The 25425-nt window shown below is 39.8% G+C and overlaps 1 protein-coding gene across 1 annotated transcript in view; it reads left to right on the forward strand.

The window, feature by feature from the left end:
* The window catches only part of NDUFS4 (NADH:ubiquinone oxidoreductase subunit S4), a 69455-nt gene that overhangs the window by 36962 nt on the left and 7068 nt on the right, over positions 1–25425 (forward strand). Inside the window, exon 3 of the mRNA XM_067545613.1 lies at positions 24061–24233. Within this exon, the coding sequence (XP_067401714.1) occupies positions 24061–24233 (173 nt within the window). The remainder of the gene's footprint in view (positions 1–24060; positions 24234–25425) is intronic.

A 25425-nucleotide genomic window follows, 5' to 3' on the forward strand; every position in this document is an offset into this window, starting at 1 on the left:
ATCACTTCTAATTTCTTTACAGTCTACCTCATCATTGATGTACAATGCTACTCCAACACCTTTACCTTTATCTCTTTCCTAAACAGCACATTCCCTTCAATACTCGTACACCAGTTATGACTACTATTCACCATGTTTCTGTTATTCCTATATCATCTGTTTTCACTTCCTCTACCAGTAGCTGTAGTTCCTCCATTTTGTTTCCCAGCTCCTCGCATTGGTATACAAACATCTTAATTTTTGCTGTTTGGCTTCACTTACGTTCCTTACCTGATTTGGCATAGTCATTCTACTGCCCATATTGCCTATTAGACTGGTATCTACACTACCCTTCCTCTTAATGTCCATTCTGGCCCCCACTGCTGTGTGCTTTCTTACTTCATTTTCCTCCCTCTCAATGCTAAAACAAGGCGTGAACATCTCCCCCAACTCTCTAGTTTAAAGCTCTCTTAATCAGTTGTGCCAGCCTCCATCCTTGAAGTGCATTTTCCTCCCTACTCAGGTGAAGTCCATCCCAAGAGTATCTGTCCATGAATGCCCTCCAGTGACCATATATCCTAAAGCCTTCTCTGTAGCACCACTGCCTGAGCCATCTATAGCTCATCAGAATCTTATCACACCTTTGTTGTCCTCCTCTAGGGACAGGCAGAATCCCACTGAAGATCACCTGAGCCTTGATTTCCTTAAGAGTCTTCCCCATGGCATAGTCTCCTTTGAAGTGTTCCAGTGAGAATCAATCTGTATCATTTGTATCCACATGAAGGACAATCAGAGGATTCTTTCCCACTCCTGTTAGGATCCTCTTCAGCCTCGGGTCCAGTCCACATCCCATATCTTAGCACCCGGCAGACAGCACACCCTTCTGTTCTCCGGATCAGCTCTGGTTACAGGCCTGTCTGTTCTTCTCAGCAGGGAGTCCCCAGTCATGTAGACCTTTTTCTGGTAACGGTGCAATTCTCTGGCCTATCCCCTGTTCTTTTTGGCTGCAAGTCATCTTGTCTACTATTCTCCTTTGCAATCCTCTGCAACCATTCCTGTTTCCTCCTGGGGCTCTTATTTGGTGGTATTTCCATTGGCTCATCCACTCTTTGTATAGGACTAGCTGCTCTTCTCTTCTTCCTCTCCCTCCCACCTTCAGTAACCACCTGCTGTACCCCTTCTTCATTTTCCAACTCCGCAAACCTGTTTCTGAGCTCTATTTCTCCTTCACCAGCCCATATTTTCCTCTCCTGGGTTCTCAGTCACATGCTTCCACTGGCCACTTTCCTCACCCAGCAGTCTCCCCTCAGAGTTAATTGGTCCTGCTTCCGTCTGTGGTCTGAGTTTTTTCCCTTCAGCCTCCTCATTCCTTTGTTCCATCATCTGCTCGAACCCCCTTCTAAACTCAACCAGAGTTTCCACCTGCATCTCCAACCCTCGAGTCTTCTCTTCCATCAGGTCTATGAGGCGGTACTTCATACAAATTAAGCTCTTTTGAGGTACCCCCTCCAGGATCATGTACATCTCGCAGCTTCTATATCCATTTCTCTTCATTGTCTATTCCATCGTTTGAGTGACTACCCTTACTGCCTCTGTATCTGTCATAGTTTTCCCCCCTACTTCCTGTCAGTGAGAGAGACAAAAACCCCTCACCAAAACAACCCCCCAATGAGCACCCCAACAATACTAGAACACTACACACTCCTTCCCCAAAGGCCCACTTAAATCCCCTTGTTTTCAGCTCTGTTTGCTGGATCCTGTGTCACTACCTGATTGAGTGGCTGCCTTTATAGACCCCCTAATTAGGGTCAGCTGCTCTCAGTACATTACCGTGTACCAGCTGCTGCAAACTGAAGGGGGTGGGGCGGAATGAAACAAAACAAAACAAAAACAAAGACACACAACTCCACAAAACTCAGCCACTGCCCCGAAGGCCCACTCAAACTCCCCTATTTTCAGTTCTATTTGCTGGCTCCTGTGCCCCTGCAGCTGTTAATACTGTTTGCATTTTTTTTTTGTATATGAACAGGAGGGTTTGGTGTGAGTTTTATTTAATTGCTAGTTTTCTCAGATTTAACTACAGTATCATGAGCAACAGCATGGAGAAGGAAAGACTGGGATATGATAGGATGCTCAAGTAGCAGAAAAGTCCACACCTAGAACGTGGAGCAAGCTGTTTTTAGTGTGAAGAAATGCTAACATGATCACTGCTCAGGGACAGTTGCCCTAAGGAACTACTCAGGTCTGTTTATGGCACTTACATGTGGCCTGATAGTCACCTCACATTGTGATATTAGAAGAGTTGCAGACAGGGAGATAAGACATCATGCACCACCACAACACAGAAGAAGAAATGGGGTGCTCAGCAAGCAGTAAAATAACTTGGAGAGAAAGAAGGGCACATTAGTAGGTTGCTGCCAAGAGTTTCTGCCAAGCACTAGCTGGGAAGATGATAGCTGGTGCATAGCACCAGTCAGGCTTGTGGCTCACTGCTGGGCAAGCCCTCTTCCTGAGAAGGGACACACCCTCGATAGGAGAGAACTGGCACTTGCAGCACCTGCAAAAGGGCTGGGAAGCATGACCAGGATTTCAGGCAGCAGAAGGGCTTCAGACATGTGGCTTTTGGAGATTAACAGCAGGAGCTCACTGCAGCCGTTGCATTTGGCATTGGATGCATTTCTGGTCTGAGTGGTAATATGGGAGAGCCTGTTTGTTGTGATACTCTGCCTTCTACTCCTGCTCCAAGTTCTTGGGATGGCACTTCTGTTCTTGCTCAAGATTGTGACAAGATTCTCTTGCTGCTGCTAGAGGGGATGCTGCTAGTACTCCTACTGGTCAGTAGAATGTTATGGCTCGTCTAACCTCTCCTAGTCATAAGCTAAACCATAGAGATTTCTTAGCTCTGAATCATCAGAAAACTTCCTGACACTCTTTTTGGTTGGTTGGTTTGGGTTTCTTTGCTGTTCATTGAAATTTTGTTGAAAGTGGTAATTTAGTGAGTATTTTTAAAATGTGGTTTGAGGGGAGAGGGGAATTTTAAAAACCTATTTATTTTGGGTGCAGAAACATGTTTACTAAATCTTAATTTACAAACATTCAAACTGCATCAGACTTTTCTGTCTTTCTTTTCATCCTCCATGTTGCTGTCATCTGCTGTGTACCCAACTCTTCATCATCAGCCTTCCTCCCTTATTTTGACTCCTGACTCTCTCCTCTCCTAAAAAACTCCCATACTCATCTTCAGTGACTTCATTTTCCATGTTGATGACCCATCAGATTCCTGGCTTCCACATTTCCTCACCCCGTCTCTTCATTCAACCTTCAGTCTTGGTTCAATTCTCCCATTCACCAAAAGGGATACTTCACTTGATTTGATCTTCACCAAGCATTGCTCTCTCTAACCTGTACTGTGGAGTTCCCCCTCTCCAGCTATCTTTTAGTATTGCCTATCAGTCCCCACACATGCATGCATACATACTCCACCTATTGGCCTTTCCATGACTTCCAATCCATCAGTGTTGATGACTTATTGTCTACTCTCAGCCTTTCATACTCTTTTTTTCCATTGATACGATCGCTGATTCTGCATGCTTCACTATCCTCCACCCCAAACACTTTTGCTTTTCTCTCCCATCTAATCTCTTGCCAACAGCCAGCACTTGCTCACCCCCAACCCCCTTTTTTTTCCACTCCTGCTCTCTCACTGCAAAGCATCTCGAGCAGAAATCCTCTGGCAATGCTGGCTTCACCACTACAAATTTGGTCTCCTTCAGTTCTGCCATCTTCCCAGCTAAACAACTCTACATCTCCAACATAAGTGAATGCTGTGTTGTCAATCCAAGCTATCTACACCTTTGACTCATGCATTTAATCCCTCCTCGCCCTTCCTGTCTCCACTTCTCTCTTCTGCACAGGTTGCTTTTCCTTCCCTTCTTATAGCCCTCTCCTTTTTCTATTCATCCCAGATGTGCAGTTTCTTGTCTGCTATCCTCCTGTAACCCCACCACTTGCTCCAGTGACCCCATTCCATCTCCTGATCTCCCTCATGCCTTCTCATCCCATTCCTTTACTCTTCTCCCTGACATCTCCCCCTCTGGCTTTTCCCCTCACAATACAAGCATTCTTGGACTCTATCTTAAAAAACAAAACAAAAATATACAAAACTCACCATTGATTCCACTAGCTTCTTCAACTAGAACCCCATCTTTCTTACTTTCTCTTTCATCTTTAAACTAGTTGAACACACTGTTTACAGTTGTTTGGAGTGCCTCTCTTCCAGTTCCATCCTAGACCTCTCTCCAGTCGGGCTTTTGCCTCTTGCACTCCACTGAACTGCTCTTAGTGAAGTCTCTCATGACCTCTTTCTAGCCAAAGCTGAGAACCAGTACTCCATCCTTATCCTTAGCCACCGGTCAGCCACTTTTGGCATTATTGACCATGTTGTTTTTGAAATCTTGTAGTTATTTGGCTTTCATGACATTGTCCTCTGCTGGTTCAGGTTCTCCTCCTTCATCTCTAATCATGCCTTCAGCTTGTCCTTCTCATCCCCCTCCTAGCTTTCTGTGGGGGTTCTACACAGCTCCATCCTTGGTTCCCTCCTCTTCTCCCTCTACAGATTATCTCTCAGTAATCTCATTTGCAAACACAAATTCAACTGTCATCTCTGTGCTGATGACTCTGATTTACCTTTCTACTCCAGACCAGTCTTCTTCTATCCAAACTAAAATCTCAGCTTGTGTCCCCGATGACATCGTATGCAAGTCTAACTATTGCCTTAAGCTGGACATGGCTAAAACAGAACCCTTAATCTTTTCCCCCATTCTACCTCCTTTCTCAATCACTGAAGATAATACCACTGTCCAGTCTGTCACTTAGACCTGAAATCTGGGCATCTTCTTCAACTTGGACTTTTTTCTAGGTTGTCACATCCAAGATGTGTCTAAATCTTGCTCACACTTTCTGCATGACATCTCTAAGGTATGGCATTCTGTGTCCATGCACACAGCTAAATTCTGGTCCAGCTTTCATCGTCTCACATCTGTTACTGCAATATCCTTTTCTCTGTCCTTGACAAATGCAATTTGCCCTGTTCATATCCATTCAGAATGCTGCTGCAAAGATAATATTACTAGCCTGTTACCCCTCTTTGTATCCCTCCATTGGCTGCCCCTTCTCTACTGCATCAAGAATAAGCTTACATGTCTCACTTTCAAAGCCCTTTGCAGCTTATCTCCTCCCTATGTACAACTTTCATTATCGAGAAGTAGACTGCTGTCGTTGGCCCATAATTCCTGCCTCCATTGTCGACTTGTTAAATGTTCAGACGAGCATCTTTGCTTTATCCTACCCTACCTGTAATCTGCAAAACTACATTCTCCTTCAGTTCACTCTTCTAAATTCACCTTTGCTCTGATACATGCAAAAAATTTGACAACCATTAGGCACTAGCCTGCTGAGACCACTGCCTATCATAGTGACTGGAATGGTCTCATTGTTTTCTTGTATTCATCTGTCTGTATTGCATCATCTGTTGTCTCTTGTCTTAGACTGTAACGTTTCTGGGGCAGCGATTATCTTGTTTTGTATTTGTATAGTACCTAACACAATAGAATCTTGTTTCATGACAAAGGCCAGTAGGTGCTACAGTAATATAAATAATTGATAATTCAGAATAGATACACATCCACAACAGAATGGATACATATCCACAATATATTTAAAAAATATATAGTTAATTAGTGTGTGAACCTATGCTATTTCCAGCAGTGAGATTAAGGGAATTGCTGCCTTAATTAAATAGCTTTTGCTTTCAATGTGCAGGCAAAAGAAGCATTGTGGTTACCTGCATTTGGTTTCTTGTAATATGAAGTATTTTTCTTAATGCTTTACAGGGAAAAACTTATCAATACCTGAGTGCTGGCCTGTATCTTCTCCAGCCAGTTTGTTGAGACCTGATTCTTTTAGTTTCCAGTAAAGTGAGGATTCCAGAGAGAAGGAAAAAGAAGTGGGAAGGGGGGAGAACTCCACTTTCCAAAATGCATTTTCAATCCACCTTCCCCCTTACAGGGTGCGGACAGTTTTTCATCTTCTTAACTCTTCACTCCTCCAAACCTTTCCTGTTGTTAGTGTCCTAAATGTCCCTCAGGTGAATGTGCACAAACAGTGGTGGGATCACATGCTCTATATGACTCTAGTTTTGTTTATAAACTAGGTAGGGGTGTGTGTCTGTGTGTGTACACTAAAGGCTAGCTCTCCCAATAATCCCATCAGCATCATAAATTTTCCCCCTCCTCCCCCTCCCTACACCTGTGGTGTAGGTTGCATGCCTTTGTCACACAAGCAACATTTCAAACATTTTGCAAACCTGCCTATGTAAACTATGTAAACTAATTAGAGGTGAAAATTTGAGATAACACGGGGGGAAGGGGAGGGAGGAAATGTGCTAACTAAAACAGGCAAAAGCCAGAAAATTGGGAAACCAATCCTTTGCCTTTTTGTCAGATTAGTAGAAGTGCTGATTTTTCACTTCCCTCTCTCCTTCCCCCTAAAGTACAAACAGTGAAAACCTGAGAGTCTGGCTTTGGGCAGTCATATTTCATGACTTTTTATATTTAGATGTATAGAACTTAGAGCTCTAAGACTGTATCTTGATTAAGACAAAACTTTTCTCAAAATCTGGATTTACACATTTTGATATTTTGCTCGCCTTATGCATGGAACTTATGCATGCCCCGAGCACCACCGCTGGAAAGCTTTTCCCTCAGTGGTATCCATCAGGTCAGCTCTGGTGCCCACTGACTCATAGCATCAGTATAAAGGGCCCTGTTGCCTCCTCAGTTCCTTCTTACCACCTATGACGGTCACTGCAACTACCACATCCTTGCTTTTGCAAGTACTCCTCAGTGGACTTTACAAATTTATTGTATATATATTGTATATATTGAATATATCTTATTCTTAGTAGTTAAGTTTCAATTGTTTGTTAATAATAGCAAGCCCCACTAAGCGGAGTTAACTCTGTCCCAGCACCAAAGCATGCCTCAGTCTCTGGAGATTAAGCCTTGTGCTTCTTGTCATAAGCCTATGCCTGTGAATGACCCCCCCATTCCAGCTGTCTCAAGTGCCTGGGGGAAGCTCACATGCAGGAGCAGTGTAAGATCTGCAGAGATTTCAGGCCCTGCCCTGAAAAGAATAGAGACGCTAGACTCAGATCTATCCTCATGGAAGTAGCACTCCAGCTTCCCTCAGAGCCAGGTCCCCTGACTTGGCACCAAGTACTTCAACCTTGGTAAAGAGCACCCCCGCTACTCTTTGGGATGCTTGGCGTTGTTCTCCATCTCTGGCACTGAGAAAAGACACTCCATCCATGTCTAGAGAGTCTTGGCACTGATCTCCATCTCTGGTGCTGAGGAAGAAGCAGAAAAAGACCAACAGAGCCTGATCCCCAACCTCGAGGTTGGTGGGACAGACACACTACCAGGGTGTGACCCATATCAAGCCACCCTACAGCACCAACTCAGGCTGTACAGTTGACTCTGGTTCCAGAGAGGGCACCGTTGAGTCCACCAAGGGAGAGCCACCAGAGCTCCATTGCTTTGCCTGTACCATCAACGCCAGAGGCATTCACAGCTGCAAGAGACTTACACTCTCTGCCAGTACCACCATCCCCAGCCATACGAGAGTTGTCAATGGTGGTACCGACGAGAAGGACCTCTATGACACTGAGGCCTCAGGTTATTTCAAAGGGGATGCCAGCAATGATGACTCAGCCCCAGTCCCCTCCCTTCTGGCACAGTTGGCCACCACTCCACCTTGGTCCCCAAAAAGGGGTTCTTTGGAGACGGAGTAATATGTCTTTTTTATAGGAGGGGGCACCACCACTCCAGCTGTCACTATACAGCTATGGACCTGAGCCAGGGCATTCCATCTGCTGCATGGCTACCAGAACGGTGGCAGTTCCCAGTACAGTGGCCTTTCTGGAATCCTTGGGCTTTCCCATTGCAGCCAGGTTTGTACTCCAGAAGGTTCTATTCGGTGGTTTGAGAGCCTAGACCACTTTCATGACCCCCCAGAGCAGGATCCAGGCTCCAATACTGAGATCGGGAACATATACCAAGAGCCAGCACCACAAGACCCGTCTGATGCTGAGGGTGAAGAACAGTGCCCTGTATCAATCCAGGTATCGTCGTCCTTTTCCCCGGATGAGGCAGTTGCATGAACAGATATTGAGGCATCCCCCACCCAGGAGGCAGCAATGGATCCTGCAAGAGTGGCATTGCCCCTGAATGATGCCATAATGGACCCTATCAGAGTGTTGTGACAGACCCCGGTATCCCTTCAGTTGACAGGAAAGAAGATGGAAAAGAAATACTTTGTCCCAGCTCAAGGATATGAGTTTCTGTACAAACACTAACCATCGGGCTCTTTGGCGTCAGTAGCCAACAAGCGGAAAAGGCAGGGCCAAGGATACTAAAAAATTAAACAAAAAGGTCTGTTCAACAGGTGACCTTCAGCTCCAGATCGAAAATCAGCAGGCGCTCCAGAGCAGATATGATTTCAATTCCTAGGACTTCATGTTGAAATTTAAGGAGTTGCTACAGCAGGAGCCTAGGTGAGAATTTGCAGATCTCGTGGAGGAAGGCAAATCAGTGGCAAAGGCCTCCCTACAGGCAGCCTCTGATGCGATGAACTCTGCAGTGACAATGCATAGAAGCTTTTGGCTTCAATCGGGCTTAACACAAGCGGTTCAACAGACTCTATGGGACCTTCCTTTTGAGGGTCCATCACTCTTTTCCGAGCAGATGGACTCCAAACCGCACATCTTAAAGGACTCGAGATCCGCACTCAAGACCTTAGGCCTTTCTACACCAGCTCCTCTGAGGAAGCCCTATAGGCCCCAACCGGTGGCTTGCTTCTACCTACTGCCTGCTCGACAGGGCTATACCAAGAGGGGAGGAGCAGGGGCTATAGGGGAGAGCCTCCACCCTAGTTCTCATCTGCATCTGTGCCTGCCTCTCTCCCTCCTCTCTCCCCAGACACTTGGCAGGGTCAAAGCAGGCCTTTTGATGGGATGCTTGTCCTGGCACACATCACCCCCAACTTGTGGATCCAATTTCCCGTTTTTGTTGATGGGCTATGCTGTTTCTGTCAGGCGTGGGTCTGTATTAACTCGGACTGCTGGTGCTATACACAGCAGCACTGGGATACCCCCTTCAGTTCAGTTATTCCCCTCCTTCCCAGTCCCTCCCTCTTCAGGGACCCTTCTCACAAGCAGCTTCTACCCCAAGAGGTCCAGTTGCTCCTAAGAATGGGAGCAGTGGAGGAGGTTCCACTGGAGCTAAGGGGTCAGGGTTCTACTCCCGTTATTTCCAGATCCCAAAAGCCAATGGTGGTCTCAGATCGATTCTGGACCTGCAAAACCTCAACAAATTGATGAAGAAGCTGAAGTTCCACATGGTCTCCTTGGCTTTCATCATCCCCTCCCTGGATCCAACGGACTGGTACACCACCCTCGATTTGAAGCACGTTTATTTTCATATTGCAGTCTTTCAAGGGCACAGAAGGTTCCTCAGATTCATTTTGAACCACGTGCACTACCAATTTATGGTGCTCCCCTTTGGCCTGTCAGCAGTCCCTCAGGTGTTCACAAAATGTCTGGCAGTTGTCGCAGCCTTCCTGAGGAGACAAGGAGTTTAGGTTTACCCATACCTCAGCAACTGGCTGATCCGAGGTTGGTCCAAACTTCAGGTGGAGTCTGACATGAGGCTAATACAGTCGACCTTCCAGACTTAGGTCTGCTAATAAATGCTCAGAAGTCCACTTTCTGTCCAGTTCAGATTCATCGGTGCAATCTTCGACTCAGTACAGGCCAGAGCTTTCCTCTCAGAAGCATGATTCCAAGCAATACAATGCTTATAAAAAATCTTAGAAATCACCCCAACATCTCAGCGAGAAATTGCTTGAAGCTCCTGGGCCACATGGCGTCATGTACCTATGTGGTTCAGCATGTTAGACTTCAGCTCAGACCTCTTCAGGTGTGGCTGGCATCTGTATATTTGCCAAGCTGACACCATCTAGACATAGTCATTGCTTCCCTCGAATAGTGGCTAGACCTGATAGTGGTGTGCACAGGAGTCCCTTTCTCAGGGCCCCAACCATCAGTGTGTCTCCTCACAGATGCGTCGGCGATGGGGTGGAGAGCTCAGAGCTCAAGGTCTCTGGTCTCCGAAGGAGCTCTCGCTACATATCAACATCAGAGAGCTCAAGGCAATTTGCCTGGCCTGCCAGTATGGTAGGCTGGTGCATGCCAAGTCTCTCAGACAGCACGCTAGCAATGTTCTATATCAACAGACAGGGTAGAGCGCACTCCTCTCATCTGAGCCAGAAAGCAGTTCACTTGTGAGAATTCTGAATAGCCCACTCTATCCACCTCATGGCCTCCTATCTACCAGGTTCTCAGAACGAGGTAGCGATCAGCTCAGCAGAGTCTTCTCCAACCACCACAAGTGTCCATTTGCCCAGATGTTGTCAAAATCATCTTCTAGAAGTGGGGAACTCCCCAAATAGATCTGTTCGCAACAAAACACAACAGGAAGTGTCTCCAGTTTTGCTCTCTCCTAGGCCACAGTCCAGGATCTATCACAGATGCCTTCCTCTCCTTTGGACAGGTCATCTTTTCTATGTGTTTCCACCCATTTGTCTCATATACAAGGTCTTGCTGAGGATGAGAAGGAACAGAGCGTGAGTCATCCTGATAGCCCTAGCCCGGCCACGACAGCACTGATTCACCATGCTTCTGTGAACCTCTCGATGGAAACACCAATCTCCCTATTTTAGATTCCAGACTTGATATCCCAGGATCACGGTCGTCTGCGTCATCCCAAACCTTGAGTCCGTCCATCTCACTGCCTGGAAGCTCTATGGCTGAATCCCTCAGAGCTAGCGTGCTCAGTCCTTTGTGAAGTCCTTTTAAGAAGCAGAAAATGATCCACTAGAGTTACTTACATGAGAAAGTGGAAAAGGTTCTTGATCTCATGTGAGACATTTCTGCACAGACCAGATCATCATTATCATTCATTACAAATTAATTACTGCGCCTGAAACAACAGAGGCTATCCCTGTCCACTATTAGGGTCCACCTGGATGCAATCTCAGCGTTTCACCCATAGATAAACAGTCATTCCGTATTCTCAAATATCACCTGTAGTCGTTTTCTCAAGGGACTTGACAAGCTGTATCCCCAGCTTCTACAACTGATCCCTCCTTGGGATCTCAGGTTGCTTTGTCGAGGTTCATGGGTCCCCTATTTGAGCTGCTGGCAACGGGCTCTCTCCTCTACTTCTCCTGGAAGGTGGCCTTTCTGGTGCCACTTACTTCAGAACCTCCATACACAGTATCCTTCAAGGACAAGATCTAACTGCATCCTCATCCAGGCTAGCAACGATCCTGGATTTGGCCGAGCGATATTACAATCAGCTTGTCAATGAACTCCGAGCCCTACTACATTAGAATGGACAGCACTTGAAGGAAAAACGGTTACTAACCTTCTATAACTCTTGTTCTTCCAGATGTATTGCTCATGTACATTCCAAAAAACCCCGTCCTGCCCCTCTGTCAGAGTTGCCTGGCAAAAAGGAACTGAGGGGACGTGCGACTCCAGAGGGCTCATGAGCCGACCAACAGATACCACTGAAGTAAAAACTTTCCAGTGGCAGTGTTCAGGACAATAGCAACACATCTTGAAAAACAACAGTTACGGAATGTTAGTAATGATTTTTATTTACTAAGATAGTAATTTATATTAAAATGTGGTTTGATTCTCTCATTTGGTATAGTTGCTGCTAGACAGCTTAAATACAACACTTATTTATATTTACAGATCATCTAGTATTTAATATTGTTAGTTTATTGCATTTCACTGCCTAGCAATTAAATCCCTCTCTCAGTTCAGTGTCTAGTGCTTGCTGCAACTTTCTTTTGTAAGTAATTACTGTTTGATTAAGCATGTGGTGGTGTTAGCAAGCTCAGCTGGCTGATAGTGAAATAGAGCTTTCTGTAGAATGTCTGCAGGCAACAAGTTATTCACCAACAGAGGAGAAGCTTTCTGTAGCTCTGACAGTGCAAGTAAAGAAATTACTAGATCATCCATCTTTTTTTGTAAAGAAGAAAAAATTGGTGCAAACAATATTTAAAAAGAAAAGCAAATATTGATACATGAATATATTGGTGTTTCTAGGATTAGGATAATTTTCTTTCATTATAAAAATACTTATAATGCTAAGTTTGCATAATTTTAAAGTAGCCCCTGGATCAGTAGAAATTGATTCTGAATAAGTTATCTGGAAACAAATGTAGTTATGCTGATGGGTTACATTCTCATGTGCATGTTTTTGAGGAGAAGGTAGAGGAATTGGTTCTCTTTCTGAGATCCTTTTCTTTTGGTGCATGGTAGCACTATCTCTGCTAGGTTATTGGAAGGAGGAGTGTCTGAGATTGGAGTTATACAACCTTCTAACATCTCAAGTGTCTGTTTTGTCTGGACTTCCCTCATGCAGCATTCTTGTGCAAAAATTTCAAGGCTTTAGTCTGAAGCACTGGGTCAAAGGATATGTCTTTGAAGGGGAGACAGGAGGGGTTTTCTGTTTTTGTTCACTGTGTAGTATTTCATTTTACATCAAAGAATACTAGACTTGGAGAACTGGCTATGGTGGCAGTTTAGTACAGCTTTTAAAAAGTCATAAACTAAATATGGCAACATTTTGCAGTTAAGAGTTTTCATCTGGCAAATACTTGTTTAGGTTTTATTAATAAATATGCAAACAATAATTTGAATATATTGTAAATAATTTAGCCATCCATATCATCATGTCTTAAATTACTAATCATCATGAATTAGAGCTCAAAATTTAAAATTTAAGGTTCAGCTTTGCTATTAAAAAATAATTGTGGCTATTTTCACAACCCCAAAGATCGGTGTGATTAGCCAATCCTTTTTCAGAATTGCTTTTAAGGAATAAACCTGTTTGCTTGAAATATGGAGATATGACTGACAGTATTTTTAGATTGCAGGACTCCTCTTTGTGATCAAGAATAGTAAATTAACAGTTTTCTTTGAGGGGGCCTAATTTACTCCTTAAGTATCATTTCCATTCAGTATTTGTATCATAAATACCAGGTGTGTGGTAAAAGAACAATTCCAGGCCAAACTGCTTCCTATGTAGGAAAAGCTCACATAAGGAACAAGAAACTGTTTCCCCTCATGTTTCCTTTGAATCGTTCTGTTGGGCTTGGATGAGAGGAGGATGTTTTGCCCCCTCAGGAACAGAGGTTTCAGGCCTGTAAATTTGTGTAAATCTATACATGTCCCTTTCTCTCTGTATGATGGCTATGTGCTTCTGCACTAGTTCCTGCCACCTCTCTCCGCCCCCAACGTCAATGACAGAATGGGTATAGTTGCACTAATATGTTTGGCATCTTTTAGTTATCTTTGAATCACCCTCTCAAGTTGGTTTCCCGCAACAAGAGGTGCAACCTGTGTAAAATGAGGTTGGACCAGTGTGGTAGAGAACGTAAGTTTTTTCAGACCACAAGCTCTCTGTGTGATTTACACAGTGTCTGTTTTGATAAGAATGTGCCACAGAGAAATTGCTCCTCCCCTTTTGTATGGTTCGTGCCTCTTCTACCTCACTTGTTTTTTTCACTACATAAAGCAGAATGGAGCATGTGGCCCAGGGGCTTTACTTTTGGCATGAGAAAATAATCTTCACTGAAGCTGGAAAGAATTGTTACCTTTTTCTGTGGTAGATTATCAGTTGGGTAAACAGGTGAGAGGGTGTGCTACAAGTGATCTCCAAAAATGGCTGACAAAACATGTTTAGTGTGGTTTCTGTCTCTCTTAAGGAGATTTAAAATTTATCGCTAATCATAAAAACTTTCATGGTATCTACTGTAAAGACATATATGATATTACCATTCTTGTATATGAGGAACTGTACAAAGTCCACTTTTTTTTGCAAACAGTTTAATAAATAGGCTTTTGTATGCATATGTAAGTGATTTTTGCAGTGTAGAATAGTTTTCTATATCATTTGAAATGTTTTAAAATGTAGACATCTAGAGGTAGTAAATCCTATATGCAAAAACCTTTTTAGATTGCCTATAGATGTAGGGAGTCTTAGCTTTACATTAGCTGTATACATGGTAATATTAAAATATTTCACTTGTAAATGGCCAAACAGTTATACATAGACATAGACATGGTTGCATTATTAACTTAATTCAACTTCAAATCTATTAAATCTGTCTTTCTGATAAACTACTAAATGAATATTGCATTACTAAAACAAATGTAACTTTTACCATAATTAACTGTTTTTCCCCAAACCAAACCAACTTTTCGTGTTTATAAATGGCTTATGGAATATACAATTGGAGTAAAATGTATTCTTCTATTTTTTTCTTTTCATAGCAATAGTAAATTAAAGGTGAAGTTATAGTATGACATGTCTGACTTCAATACCTGTTCATCTCTCAGAACTAAATTTTTCTTTGTTGTATCACAAAAATTGCATGGAAACAGGATTTCTGGTCTGTCAGTGACTTGAGAAGGATAAACTCTGAAAAGCACAACTAGTCCTTAGTTTGACAATAAGGCAAACAAGGAAGAATTTGTGGATTAAATATCGATAGGCTATATTAGTGCACAGCTTTTAAAGAAATAAAATTGCAAAAAGTTTCCATTTGACTAATCTATAAATCAAACAATCATATTGTACATAAAATAAGTTTTTGGGGTTTTTGTGCTAGATATAGTTCAACTGTAGTTTTCATCAGTGGTGGTTAAACATCGAAGCTTTATTTGTATGGTGAAAAATGACTAACGTGATACTGTTAGAGTATAGAAACTTCTAAAACATGTTGAAAGCTTAAAAGCCCTATGCAGTAATTAACAAAATAGAGTGAAAGTTTAAACTTCTAATAGCTGCAACATCCCTGATGCATAAAACTGCAGTATGCTAACACTATATAACAGTTCTCTATTCTGTACCCTTTTAACAAGGGTAACTATGTCAGTTCTTTTTTCTTCACTACCTGCTGTGTATGGAAATTGTGCACACTACTTGGCACTAGCTTTCAACATTAAAAATCCATGCATATTATTACATGGAAGAATTACATCTCACATTACAGTGAGAGACAGCTTTTAACATGGTTGAGTTTCTTATAATTTTTAAAATTTAACATCACCTCTTAAACAGACTACCATCCAAGACTACCGTAATTTGTAATGTTTAATTTTGAATTTACTTCCATTCACTATTCTCTCCCAAATTTTAAGACAATTTTATACATTTTAGCAAGGACATACTGCAGCTGTAGAAATTGCTTTCTTTATTGTGAGAGAAGTAAAGAATGAAGAGCACATGTGATAGGTCTTGGTTTACATGAGAATAAGGTCTTTTGGGAATTTTACTTACTTGGGAATAATATTTAATTGAACTTAAATAGTAGTATTCATTGCTATTGATAATATTAACCTTTAAAGTTAAAAATATCCATTTTTACTTTTGTTCCCTCTAACTCCTATATGCTCACTCAGTGCAATGCTTTTTGTTTAAATAATACTTGTGCAAAGACCTAGATAGCTTACTGAATTAAATTCCAAATCTTTGAGTTATGACTGTACACCTGGTTATGAGTTGTTCCACAATTGTATGAATCAAATAGGTGGTGATTTTTGAGGCCACTAGATTTAAAAACATTTCATTGTGTAAATATAATCCTTTGACCATACTCCATGCTATCTCATCTGACATTAGCATTAAAATTGTCTGATATTTTTTTAAATAGTTTAATACATCTAAAATGGAATTACTTTGATATTGTTCAGTATGATTTCTTAGAATCAGTAGTTAGAAAAGACCATATAAGGTCATCTGGTCCATATTTGGAACAATTTATAACTCACTGGTAGATGCCTAGGAGGGGATGAGGAAAAGAAAATGCCATGGGACTCCCTATTGTCCAAAGAGGAACAAAGTAAAGCAAAACCTGCTTGATTTTTCTTGCTTCTGAATTATTTCCTATGAAGTAGTGACTTTTGATATAGACATGAAATCTTAGTAGTTCATTTTTCAGGAGTTTTGTCTGACTGCTATTCTAATGAGTGTCATTTTGTTTTAAAAAAATGGTGTGTGTGTGTTAGTACTTCTAGAAGCCATTACATGACTGAACCCTACTACAAAAAGTGCTACAGGACCTTTTAATGAAAATAAGTGGTCAAGATCTCAGTTGTGCATCTCATCTGAAAGATGGCATTTTAAGCTACAGTGTCTGCCACTGTCATGATGGGTTACTAGTTAGTACTGACTCTGAGGGAAGACTGCCACTTATTGAGTTGCCATCACCACTTCCTGTGGCACGTAGTTGTACATTGTTGGTTTCTTATCTAACCATTGGTCTAGACCAATCTGTTTAGTCCATGAGCTCTAACAGAAGTTCAGCACAAACAATCAAGTGCAAGATGAATATTTTGTGTAAGACTTTCAGCCTCAATTATTACAACTTTTTTAATGAGTAGTGTATACAGAGCTGAAGAGTCAGTGAAGAGAAACAGCAAAATGATGTGTATGAATGCTCCTGCCTACTCTCTTGCTCTTCTGATTATTTGTGCTGTACTTCGTTAGATTTCATGGAATAAGCAGATTGGGCTAGGCCATTACTTAGATGGGAAACCAATAAGGCATAACTAAGTGCTACAGGAAGCATTGATGGCAATTAAGTAAATTTAAGTTCTCTTCCATCCCGTACCTTTCAATTTTGATACTGAGAAATAATGTTTAGAGTTACAAATACTGGTGGCTTCAAGATAGCAGTGGCATACTCCCAACAACTGCAAATGATAGGAAGCAGTAGCAAATCACTTCAGCTGTGTAACTGTTCTTTCTTTGTTTCATGGTATTTGAGCTTAGACAATGTCCCTATTTCCATTTATCTGGAAGTTCATAATCCAGAAATTTGGCAATTGTTCTGATTCCACGATACTTTTTTGTATTTCATTGTGATATGTTTGTTTTTATCTATATAAACATTGTACAGTGCAGAAAAATGCATGTCCCTACATTTGTATTATACAACTAGTAACAAACATTTTGGTGTGTCTTTTGGTAGAATAAATACATCTTCTATAGAAGAGACTTCTAGAAAGAATAGTCTGTCTATTAATATTATGTACTGTAAAAAATATAGTTTACAAGATGTGCTGTAAGTTATTCTGCTGTGATTCTCCCTCCCCACCACCATTAAACATGCTGTTGCATTATCCTAAACCAGAGAATAAATCTCCTACTCATACTGAAGTCCCAGTGGCAAAATTCCAGTTGACTTCAGTGGTAGCTAGTTCAGGCTGTCTCTCAGAATACATGCCTATTTTCTATTTTTCCCATACAGTTTCACAGTGATTATCTCCTTTGCACTCAAGTAGAAACATTCCTAACTTCTTCCAGGAATCAGTTAAATCAGGCTGACGCAATTTTTTCTTTTTAATTTCACCAAATTTATTAGGCCAGTATTAACAAAACTGGAAAGCAGAATTATAGAAATTAAAAATGATTTTATTTCAAAATAAAGATTTAATTTTCTTGTTGCTTTGTGGTTCATGGCAAAAATATATTTGAGCATGATATCTCTTTACACCTCACTGAAAGTAAGTGGAACTTACTACTTTCATTTCTAGATATAATTGTTTTCTCCATCAACAAAACAGACTGAATCCGTTATACAATGTGCTTGCCTTGTCTGGTGCTGTGTTGTTGAATGTGCTTTGATACTTCACTATGAGGCTTAGCAGGACACTGATGGAAGCAAAATATTTCTATTTGTTTCATTTTTAGTTCTGTCATTGAACAAAATATTCAACAGTATTTGCCAGAATCTTTAAAAAAGAGAGAGACATTTACGCAAATATCATTTTTGTGACTTTGTCAATGAAGACCAGCTTTTAATATGTACGTTTTTGTATGAATATAATGCAGTGTATAAATAAAGTAGCTTACTTTTTTCTGTGCTAAGACTAAAACATGAATGTTGAGGGAACACCACTTTAAACCCTCTGCTTCCCTTCATGTTTTCCACTTGAGGTGAGAATTAATGTGGATCTACAGTCAAATATGTTAATTGATTAGTGGAATTTTTTTTAGAATGGTAATCAAACAAGACACTGTTTGCTGTTCTATTGCTTTCTCTTAGCACAAAACAACCACAAGTGATATTTGACCAAATGGTCCAGGGAATACGTGTTGTAGTCTTCTTTTGGAGTGACTTCGCATGCAAGGCTTTTTTTGAGCTGGTGGGACAGAAAACAGAGTAACTGTTAGATTGGAATATTTATTCAGACAGGAGGGGGAAAGGCTGCTCAAACGGAGTGGGTGTTTACAAGCTTCACTCAGACCAGCTAACTCTGCTCAGAGACTTTTTCTGCGTGATGACTGCTCCTTTTGGCATAAATTCTGTTGGGGTATATATCTACCCTGCAGTTAAAGACATGTGGCTGGCCCATGCCTGCTGACTCGGGTTTGCCGAGCTCAGGCTAAAGGACTGTTAACTGCAGTGTAGACATTTGGCTTCTGGACTGGAGTTCAGGCTGTAGGACCCTGCGAGCTAATTCTGTGAACCACAGTTTTTTCCTTCTTTGGGTTCTGTACCTCATCAGTAGAAAATGATACAAATGTTCAACAGCCTGAATTTTCAATACTACGCAGTCTTCTAAATAGCAGAAGTCTAAAAAAAAAGTCTGACTTGATTGACATTAAGGATTTTTGAGGGGGTTTAAAAAAATAGACATTACCAAAGTATGGCTTCAGACTGGAGTTCAGGCTGTAGGACCCTGCAAGGTGGGGGGGTGGGGTTACCCAGAGCTCAGGCTGCAGCCCAAGCCCAAATGTCTACTGCAGTTAAACAACCTCTTAGCCCAAGCTCCATGAGTCTGAGTCAGCTGGCATGTGCCAGCCACAGGTGTTTAATTTCAGTGTAGACATACATGTAGTGGGCTAAAAGATATTGCAAGAGGTACTTCTATCAAAAACAGATTAGAGCCCCACTGACAACTCCCACATCTCTCACAGACATGCTGTCCAGAGTGTGTCTATTGTAGATTTATCACCCTTCTTTCTTCACTTGAATATTTTTCACTTTTAGCAAAAATCTTTTTTTAAATGTAAACATGAAATAAGAGACTAGTGAAGGTATAGACTTTAATTTTTCTGCTATTGCATTGTATTTTTCCTTTTAAAAAGAATAGTAGTAAAGTCACGCTGCTGTCAATATTTAGATGGAGGAACACATTATGGGTAACACATGTCCACAAAATTATTATAGTAATGCAAAAATATTCTCTGTGCCTTAAAGAGAATTCTGTGTTCCAGGCAATATGGAATTTCCTAAGAGCAAATATGCTTTTTCTCCCTTATTATGTCTGTATCTAATAGATAAATGTTTTCTGCCCATGTTCAACTCATTCTACTCCATTTTTCTATTTGTGCCTCACATTGGTTTAATTTCTTATATTTGTTTCCAAAGGACCATAATGAATTACAGAAATGTACATGTTGTCTTCACCTTTATTACAACCCAAACAATTTAAGCGTAGTGAATAAAAACTCTTATTTACAGCAGCTACATAATAGGTATGATTACCAATTGGCCTGTTTTTTACCCAGTGGCCTGTTTTTGTATGTTAACTCATAAAGGGCTCAATGTACTTTGATTTTAACTTTGCAATACATTTTCTATGGAAACTATGATTTTATAGCAAAACCTGATGCAATTTATTGCTGATGTGTTAAAACATATGGTGGGGGGAATAAACAAATTCTCTTAAACGCCTATAAAGTGCAGAAAATGTCTATTTATTCCTGTTTTATAATAAGTGTAAACTGTTGAGGTTAAGTAGGTGGGGCAACCGGAAGTAATTACTAAGGCCAGTGGCATTTCTGTGGTTTAATACAGGCAGAAGCTAATTATTCAGTTTTTATTTAAGTGAAATGATGCCAAAAAGGAGGGTCCTGCAGAGCAGCTGCACTCCTTCAGTATTACCCTAATTTACCACAGACAACTGTCACAAACAGAACTTTTAAACTTGATATATAGCCACGAAAGTAAGGAGCCTTTTGTCTGGAGTGCATGCAGAAGAACTCCTTTATACAAATCAACCAGCAGATGACGGACAATGATGAAAATTTGATTCTTTGAAGTCATAATGGTCATTGAAATGTGTGAAATTCTGGTATTGAAAAGAGAGCGGCTAGCAAGACTCTAAATCCTGGGTGGCTGCTGGAAGCTTACTGGGAGGTTTTTCTGCATTTTGACATCAACTTCCCATTGCTTGTTCCCTGCTTCCTTTATTTAAAAAAAGGGGGAAAAGTTAAACAGTAGATATTTGATAGCAGCATTTCTCATAAGTTTTTCATATGTGTATGAGAATTTTCATGATGGAAAGATGAAACTTGTGCACACCTGATTCAGTTGAGCAAAAATGCTAACTTTCATAAATATTAATAATATGTAAACCTTTCTTTTTTGCTCTCCTGCATTGCCTTTATTTGTTTGACTTCTTTCCCCCAAGACTGTCACCTTTGGAGTTTGCTATAATAATGGGGTACTTTAAGAATGAAATGATCAGCCCCCTCAGAAATGAAATAGGTCACCTTCATGATGAATTCTGCTCTCATTGATGTTAAGTCCTGTGAACCACAGTTTTTTCTTCTTTCGGTTCTGTACCTCATCAGTATAAAATGATACAAATGTTCAACAGCCTGAATTTTCAATACTACGAAGCCTTCTAAATAGAAGAAGTCTAAAAAAGTCTCTCTGACTTGATTGACATTAAGGATTTTTGAGGGAGTTAAAAAAATAGACATTACGAAAGTTTTATCATCTTTTGCAACATGATAAACCTTTTTTAAAAGTTATTTTCTTAAATATTAAAGAAAATATTGTATATGCATCATGCAGTACAATGTCCTAGTTTGTTTTTGTATGGTAGTATAATTAACATCAACTAAAATCTGATCCAGTTTTGTCAGCCTACTTAATTTTAAGTATTGAACAGTTGATCTCTTTAATATCAAATTTCTCATTTTTTCTACTTTTAATATTTGATATCTTTATCATTTCATTGTTTAAAAAACCCTAACACTAAGTATACTAATACTAAAGCAAAAATTTGTAAGAAGCACAATATTAAAAAGAATGAGAGCAAATTGAAAATAGCTGTCAAAAACATCTTTGTTTTGGAGAGTTCGTTCACAGGTAATTTCAATGAGAACTTGAACTCAGAACAAAGCACTGAAGACAGAGAAAGTTCAACTTAGTGCTGCATAGTTCTTTTCAAGTATTATATTGTTTTAATGGAATCTTGGAGCGGGAGCTTTAGCCCATTGAAATGTCGCTTAAAGGACAGGTTCTTCTGTCACTAGCTGGAGCTGTGTGGATGAAATGATCACAATAGAGTGTTGTAATGCATTTTAAAAGTGTGAGAAATCAGTTTGTCTAGACTAAGAGTGCGCCTACGGGGAATAGGAATTTTAGAGCTTCTGTGCTCTTTAGGTGTCAAGTATGTGATAGATGCCAAGCCTTTTTATTCCATATCTTTGGCAACAGCTCAGCTATGCTACAGTACCTTACATGTCTACTGCAAGCAAAAACAGTGATTCTATGTCAAGACGACTTGGGCTTCAAAATCCAGAAACTCATTGTCCTAACAATTGTCTGTTCAATTGCCAACTTTAAACCGGGGAAGATATCAATAAACAATTGCTAGCTTCCCAGAAGGCATGGAAACTTTAGCTGTAATGAATCAAAAGTATGGAGAGCTAGCAACATCATGTAGCTATTTAATGTCTTAAAACAGACAGTTTTTATTTTCACTTTGAAAAAATCTTCATAGGGTGAATCTCATGCTGCTAGTACAGTTAATTTTATGATTTGAAGCCAATCAAGTGCCCAAAAACTGACTTTTTTTCCTTTCCGATAAACTAGCCTGGGCATTTATTACAAGTAACTTACAAATACAATAATCACTGTGTTCTGAGGGCAGAGTAATGTAATTTAAAAACCATATCCAACATGCCCTAGTATTAAAATTATTGCATTCTGTGCAATACTTTCATGTTTTTGGTGTGGAGTTTAGAGCTCGGGGGAGAGTTTACCACCACCAAAAGAGAGAATTCAAAAAGTGTCCTTAAATTTTTTGTAATCTCAATTAATAGAACACCTTTTTATACTGAAGGATCCAGAGGCACTTGATAAGCCATATATATGGTATAACCCATCATCAAAATCCAGACATCTCTTTGAATCACTGAGAGAAAAAAATTAGTTACACCCAATTTGTGAGTGTCAAAATATTTCACAATTGTGAAAATGGAAATATTAATTAAAATTAAGTGTATTTCATTGTACAATTTTTAACTACAGTGTTCAGTTCTCTGTATATCGCCCACACCTACTTGCCCTGTGTATAGTCGTGTAAATATCCATATAAAAGGTATATTTTACTGCTTCGTTTCTATAAACAGACAAGCTGTGACAGTAAAGCTGCACCTAATTTTTACTACAGATGAAAAAGTATTGTGTTAAGTACAGATTTTGTTGCCAACTCAAATAAAAACTTTAAAGTATTTCTTTTTAAATTGTGGTTTGAGATTTTAGCAGAATCAGAAATGCCAGTCTGTCAGAGTATTTTTTGTGTACATGTTGCAACATTTGAGTAATTGGTAGTGGTTATTTTTTCATATCCTGGCTAGACTGGTATTAAAAATAAACGTTACTTGGGCTTAAGGAAAATATTTATGATTAAGTTGTTAAAATATTTTGACAGTTTGCTTTAGGTATAGTCTGAGCTCAAATTTTACAAGTTGGAAACTTCCTGTGTTTTTCTTTTTTCTGTTTTAGTTACAAATGCAAGACAAGCATTTCAGTCTCACTCCCTGATTCAGTTCTGACAGATTGATCTCTCCAAGTTTATTTTGTGAAGTGAAACAAAAAATGAAATTCTTCATTTCTAGGGATGATCTGGTGACAACATCAAAAGCTTTTAAGTTTGCCACAGAACAGAATCCTGTGAAGTTGGTAGCTGAAGACTTAAACCCAAAATGACTTGTTTGCCTCCTCAATTCAAGTCCTGTCACCACTGGCAAGATTAGTTCAATATGCCTGAAGTTCAGCTGCACATTTCTGATCCTTCACCAGATGAGCATTTGTTCCTGGAGAGAGACAAGGGAAAGAAAAGTCCAAGAAGCTCCCATTGGCATTAAACATAAAAGTATCTGAAGTCATGAGTTGTTAGTTGGTTTCTTTCAGCAGTTTTGGATGAAGAATTTGATGATCCACTTTACTCTGTTCAGTAGGTGTCACTGTGCTAGGATGAATTGACATGCTAATTATATGTAATTGCTGTTTAATTTTTAAAGAGTGTTCATTTCAGTTATATCCAGAAAAATTACTCTCACCGCTATGTCTCTCTTGTGAATAGATTCCTTGAATTTTTTTGGGTGGGGGGGTCTATTTTATTTTTGTTCACTATTAAACTTTGCATGTCTTCATTGTCTTTTTGTTTTTATCTTGTGCTTTACTTTTGAGTACAGTTACATCAGCTCACAAGACAAGAACTTCATTAGCTACAGGCTTCTTGTACTAACCTCTTCCACTAAAACTTGTAAACAGTTTTGCCTTTTAGATTAGAAGGATCCTGAAGACTTCTTCCTCTTATAAATGCAATCTCAGAACATCAACACAACAAACATTGCATGAGCCTTAACAAGAAATTTCCCAATCAAAATGTCAGACAGAATATATGTTTAAATAAAATGACTTATAATATCAGAAACTCATCAAACAGAGCTTGCTGTTTGAGGAAAGATGAATTTACAGTGTATACCTTTATGGGTATTTTATTATTAAAGGTTAAAGGAACATTACTTCTAAAATAAAGAAAAAATGTGTAGAAGTAGTGAGCATTGATAAGTATATTAACTTCTTTCATAGAGTAGTTTTAAACAAGATGCATTTTATCTCTTTCTGTAGGATATCACTCCTTTAACTGGCGTTCCAGAGGAGCACATAAAAACCAGAAAAGTTCAGATTTTTGTTCCTGCGCGTAATGCTATGCAGGCTGGTGTTAACAACACGAAGAATTGGAAGCTAGAATTTGATACCAGAGTGCGCTGGGAAAATCCTTTAATGGGCTGGGCATCTACGTGAGTCTGAATGGTTAATTTTGAAATTATTTCTCTCATATAGGCACAGATTTTACTTTGAAATGCCCTTTGTATATGCAAATCCATGTGTATTTAACAGTAATTACAACAAATGGTTGATGAGTCACCATATCAGGATGATATTTTAAAAACGTAACAGTATATGTGCTGCTCTCTGTGAACATAAACAGGTTTAGAAACAAATTTAGATTGCATTGCCCCAGGCTAGAAGAGGCTGGAAAAAATCTTCAATTTCCTTCTCCACCTAATTTAAGTGTATGGCCCAAAAATCAAGGATTATGTTTCCATATGCATTATAGTAGCATGTTGCAGCATCACTATAGTTGAGGGTCATTAATAACATCTTGTCCTAAACCCCTCTAAATGATCCATTCTAATTAGCCAAAATTCACATCATGTATCTAGTTTGTGAATAGTCTTTAAAAATATTTAAGTATTTACATCACTTTACTCACTTCTCAAAATTATGGTAAATTGCTGGGTTTGGTATGTTTAAGATGTTCTGTTGACTCAATAAAATAAAAATTGTAGCAATGATACTGTACAATATTATCTGCTAAACAGTTTTGGCTCCTTGTTTTGACCTTGCAGGATTTTTATAGCATTTCATAGACTTTAATCAGAGAGACAAATTTTCATAAATTGTGAGAATTGGACACACTTCTCCTAACAGCTCTGTAAATTGATGCTGAACTATCATTTGCTACAGACATATTCTGAAAAGTTAGTACTACACATTCTCAGCAAACTTGTTTCAATATCTCACTTATTCCAGAATTTTTTTCAAACACTGAGAAGAGCACAGTCCATATTAAACTTCCCCTAGCAATTACTTTACATTACGTAAAAGCTTAGTACCAAAGCAACTGAAACCAGACCCTTAATTACCTTTGATCTATCAATGTTTTTAAAAAAACAAAAAGTTGAAATAGTATAGATTGCTTATCGTTTTAGCTCTTTAATATTCTAAGTACAGTCACAGAAGATATGCTTAGTTTTAAAAATAGAAATACATTTTAAAACAAACTATTTGAAAAACAACCCTGAGCTCAGGTCTGTTTGCTATGTTCTGTTTCCCGTACAATAGTTGATATGACCAATACCTATATCAGCTTCCTGATGTCCAGTGTTGTAGGGAAAATACTGAATTCAGAAGTTAGCTATCAGCTCG

Source organism: Emydura macquarii, unplaced genomic scaffold (assembly GCF_026122565.2).
Source record: "Emydura macquarii macquarii isolate MOO-44397 ecotype Brisbane River unplaced genomic scaffold, CSIRO-AGI_Emac_v2 contig_1045, whole genome shotgun sequence".
Taxonomy (NCBI): domain Eukaryota; kingdom Metazoa; phylum Chordata; order Testudines; family Chelidae; genus Emydura; species Emydura macquarii.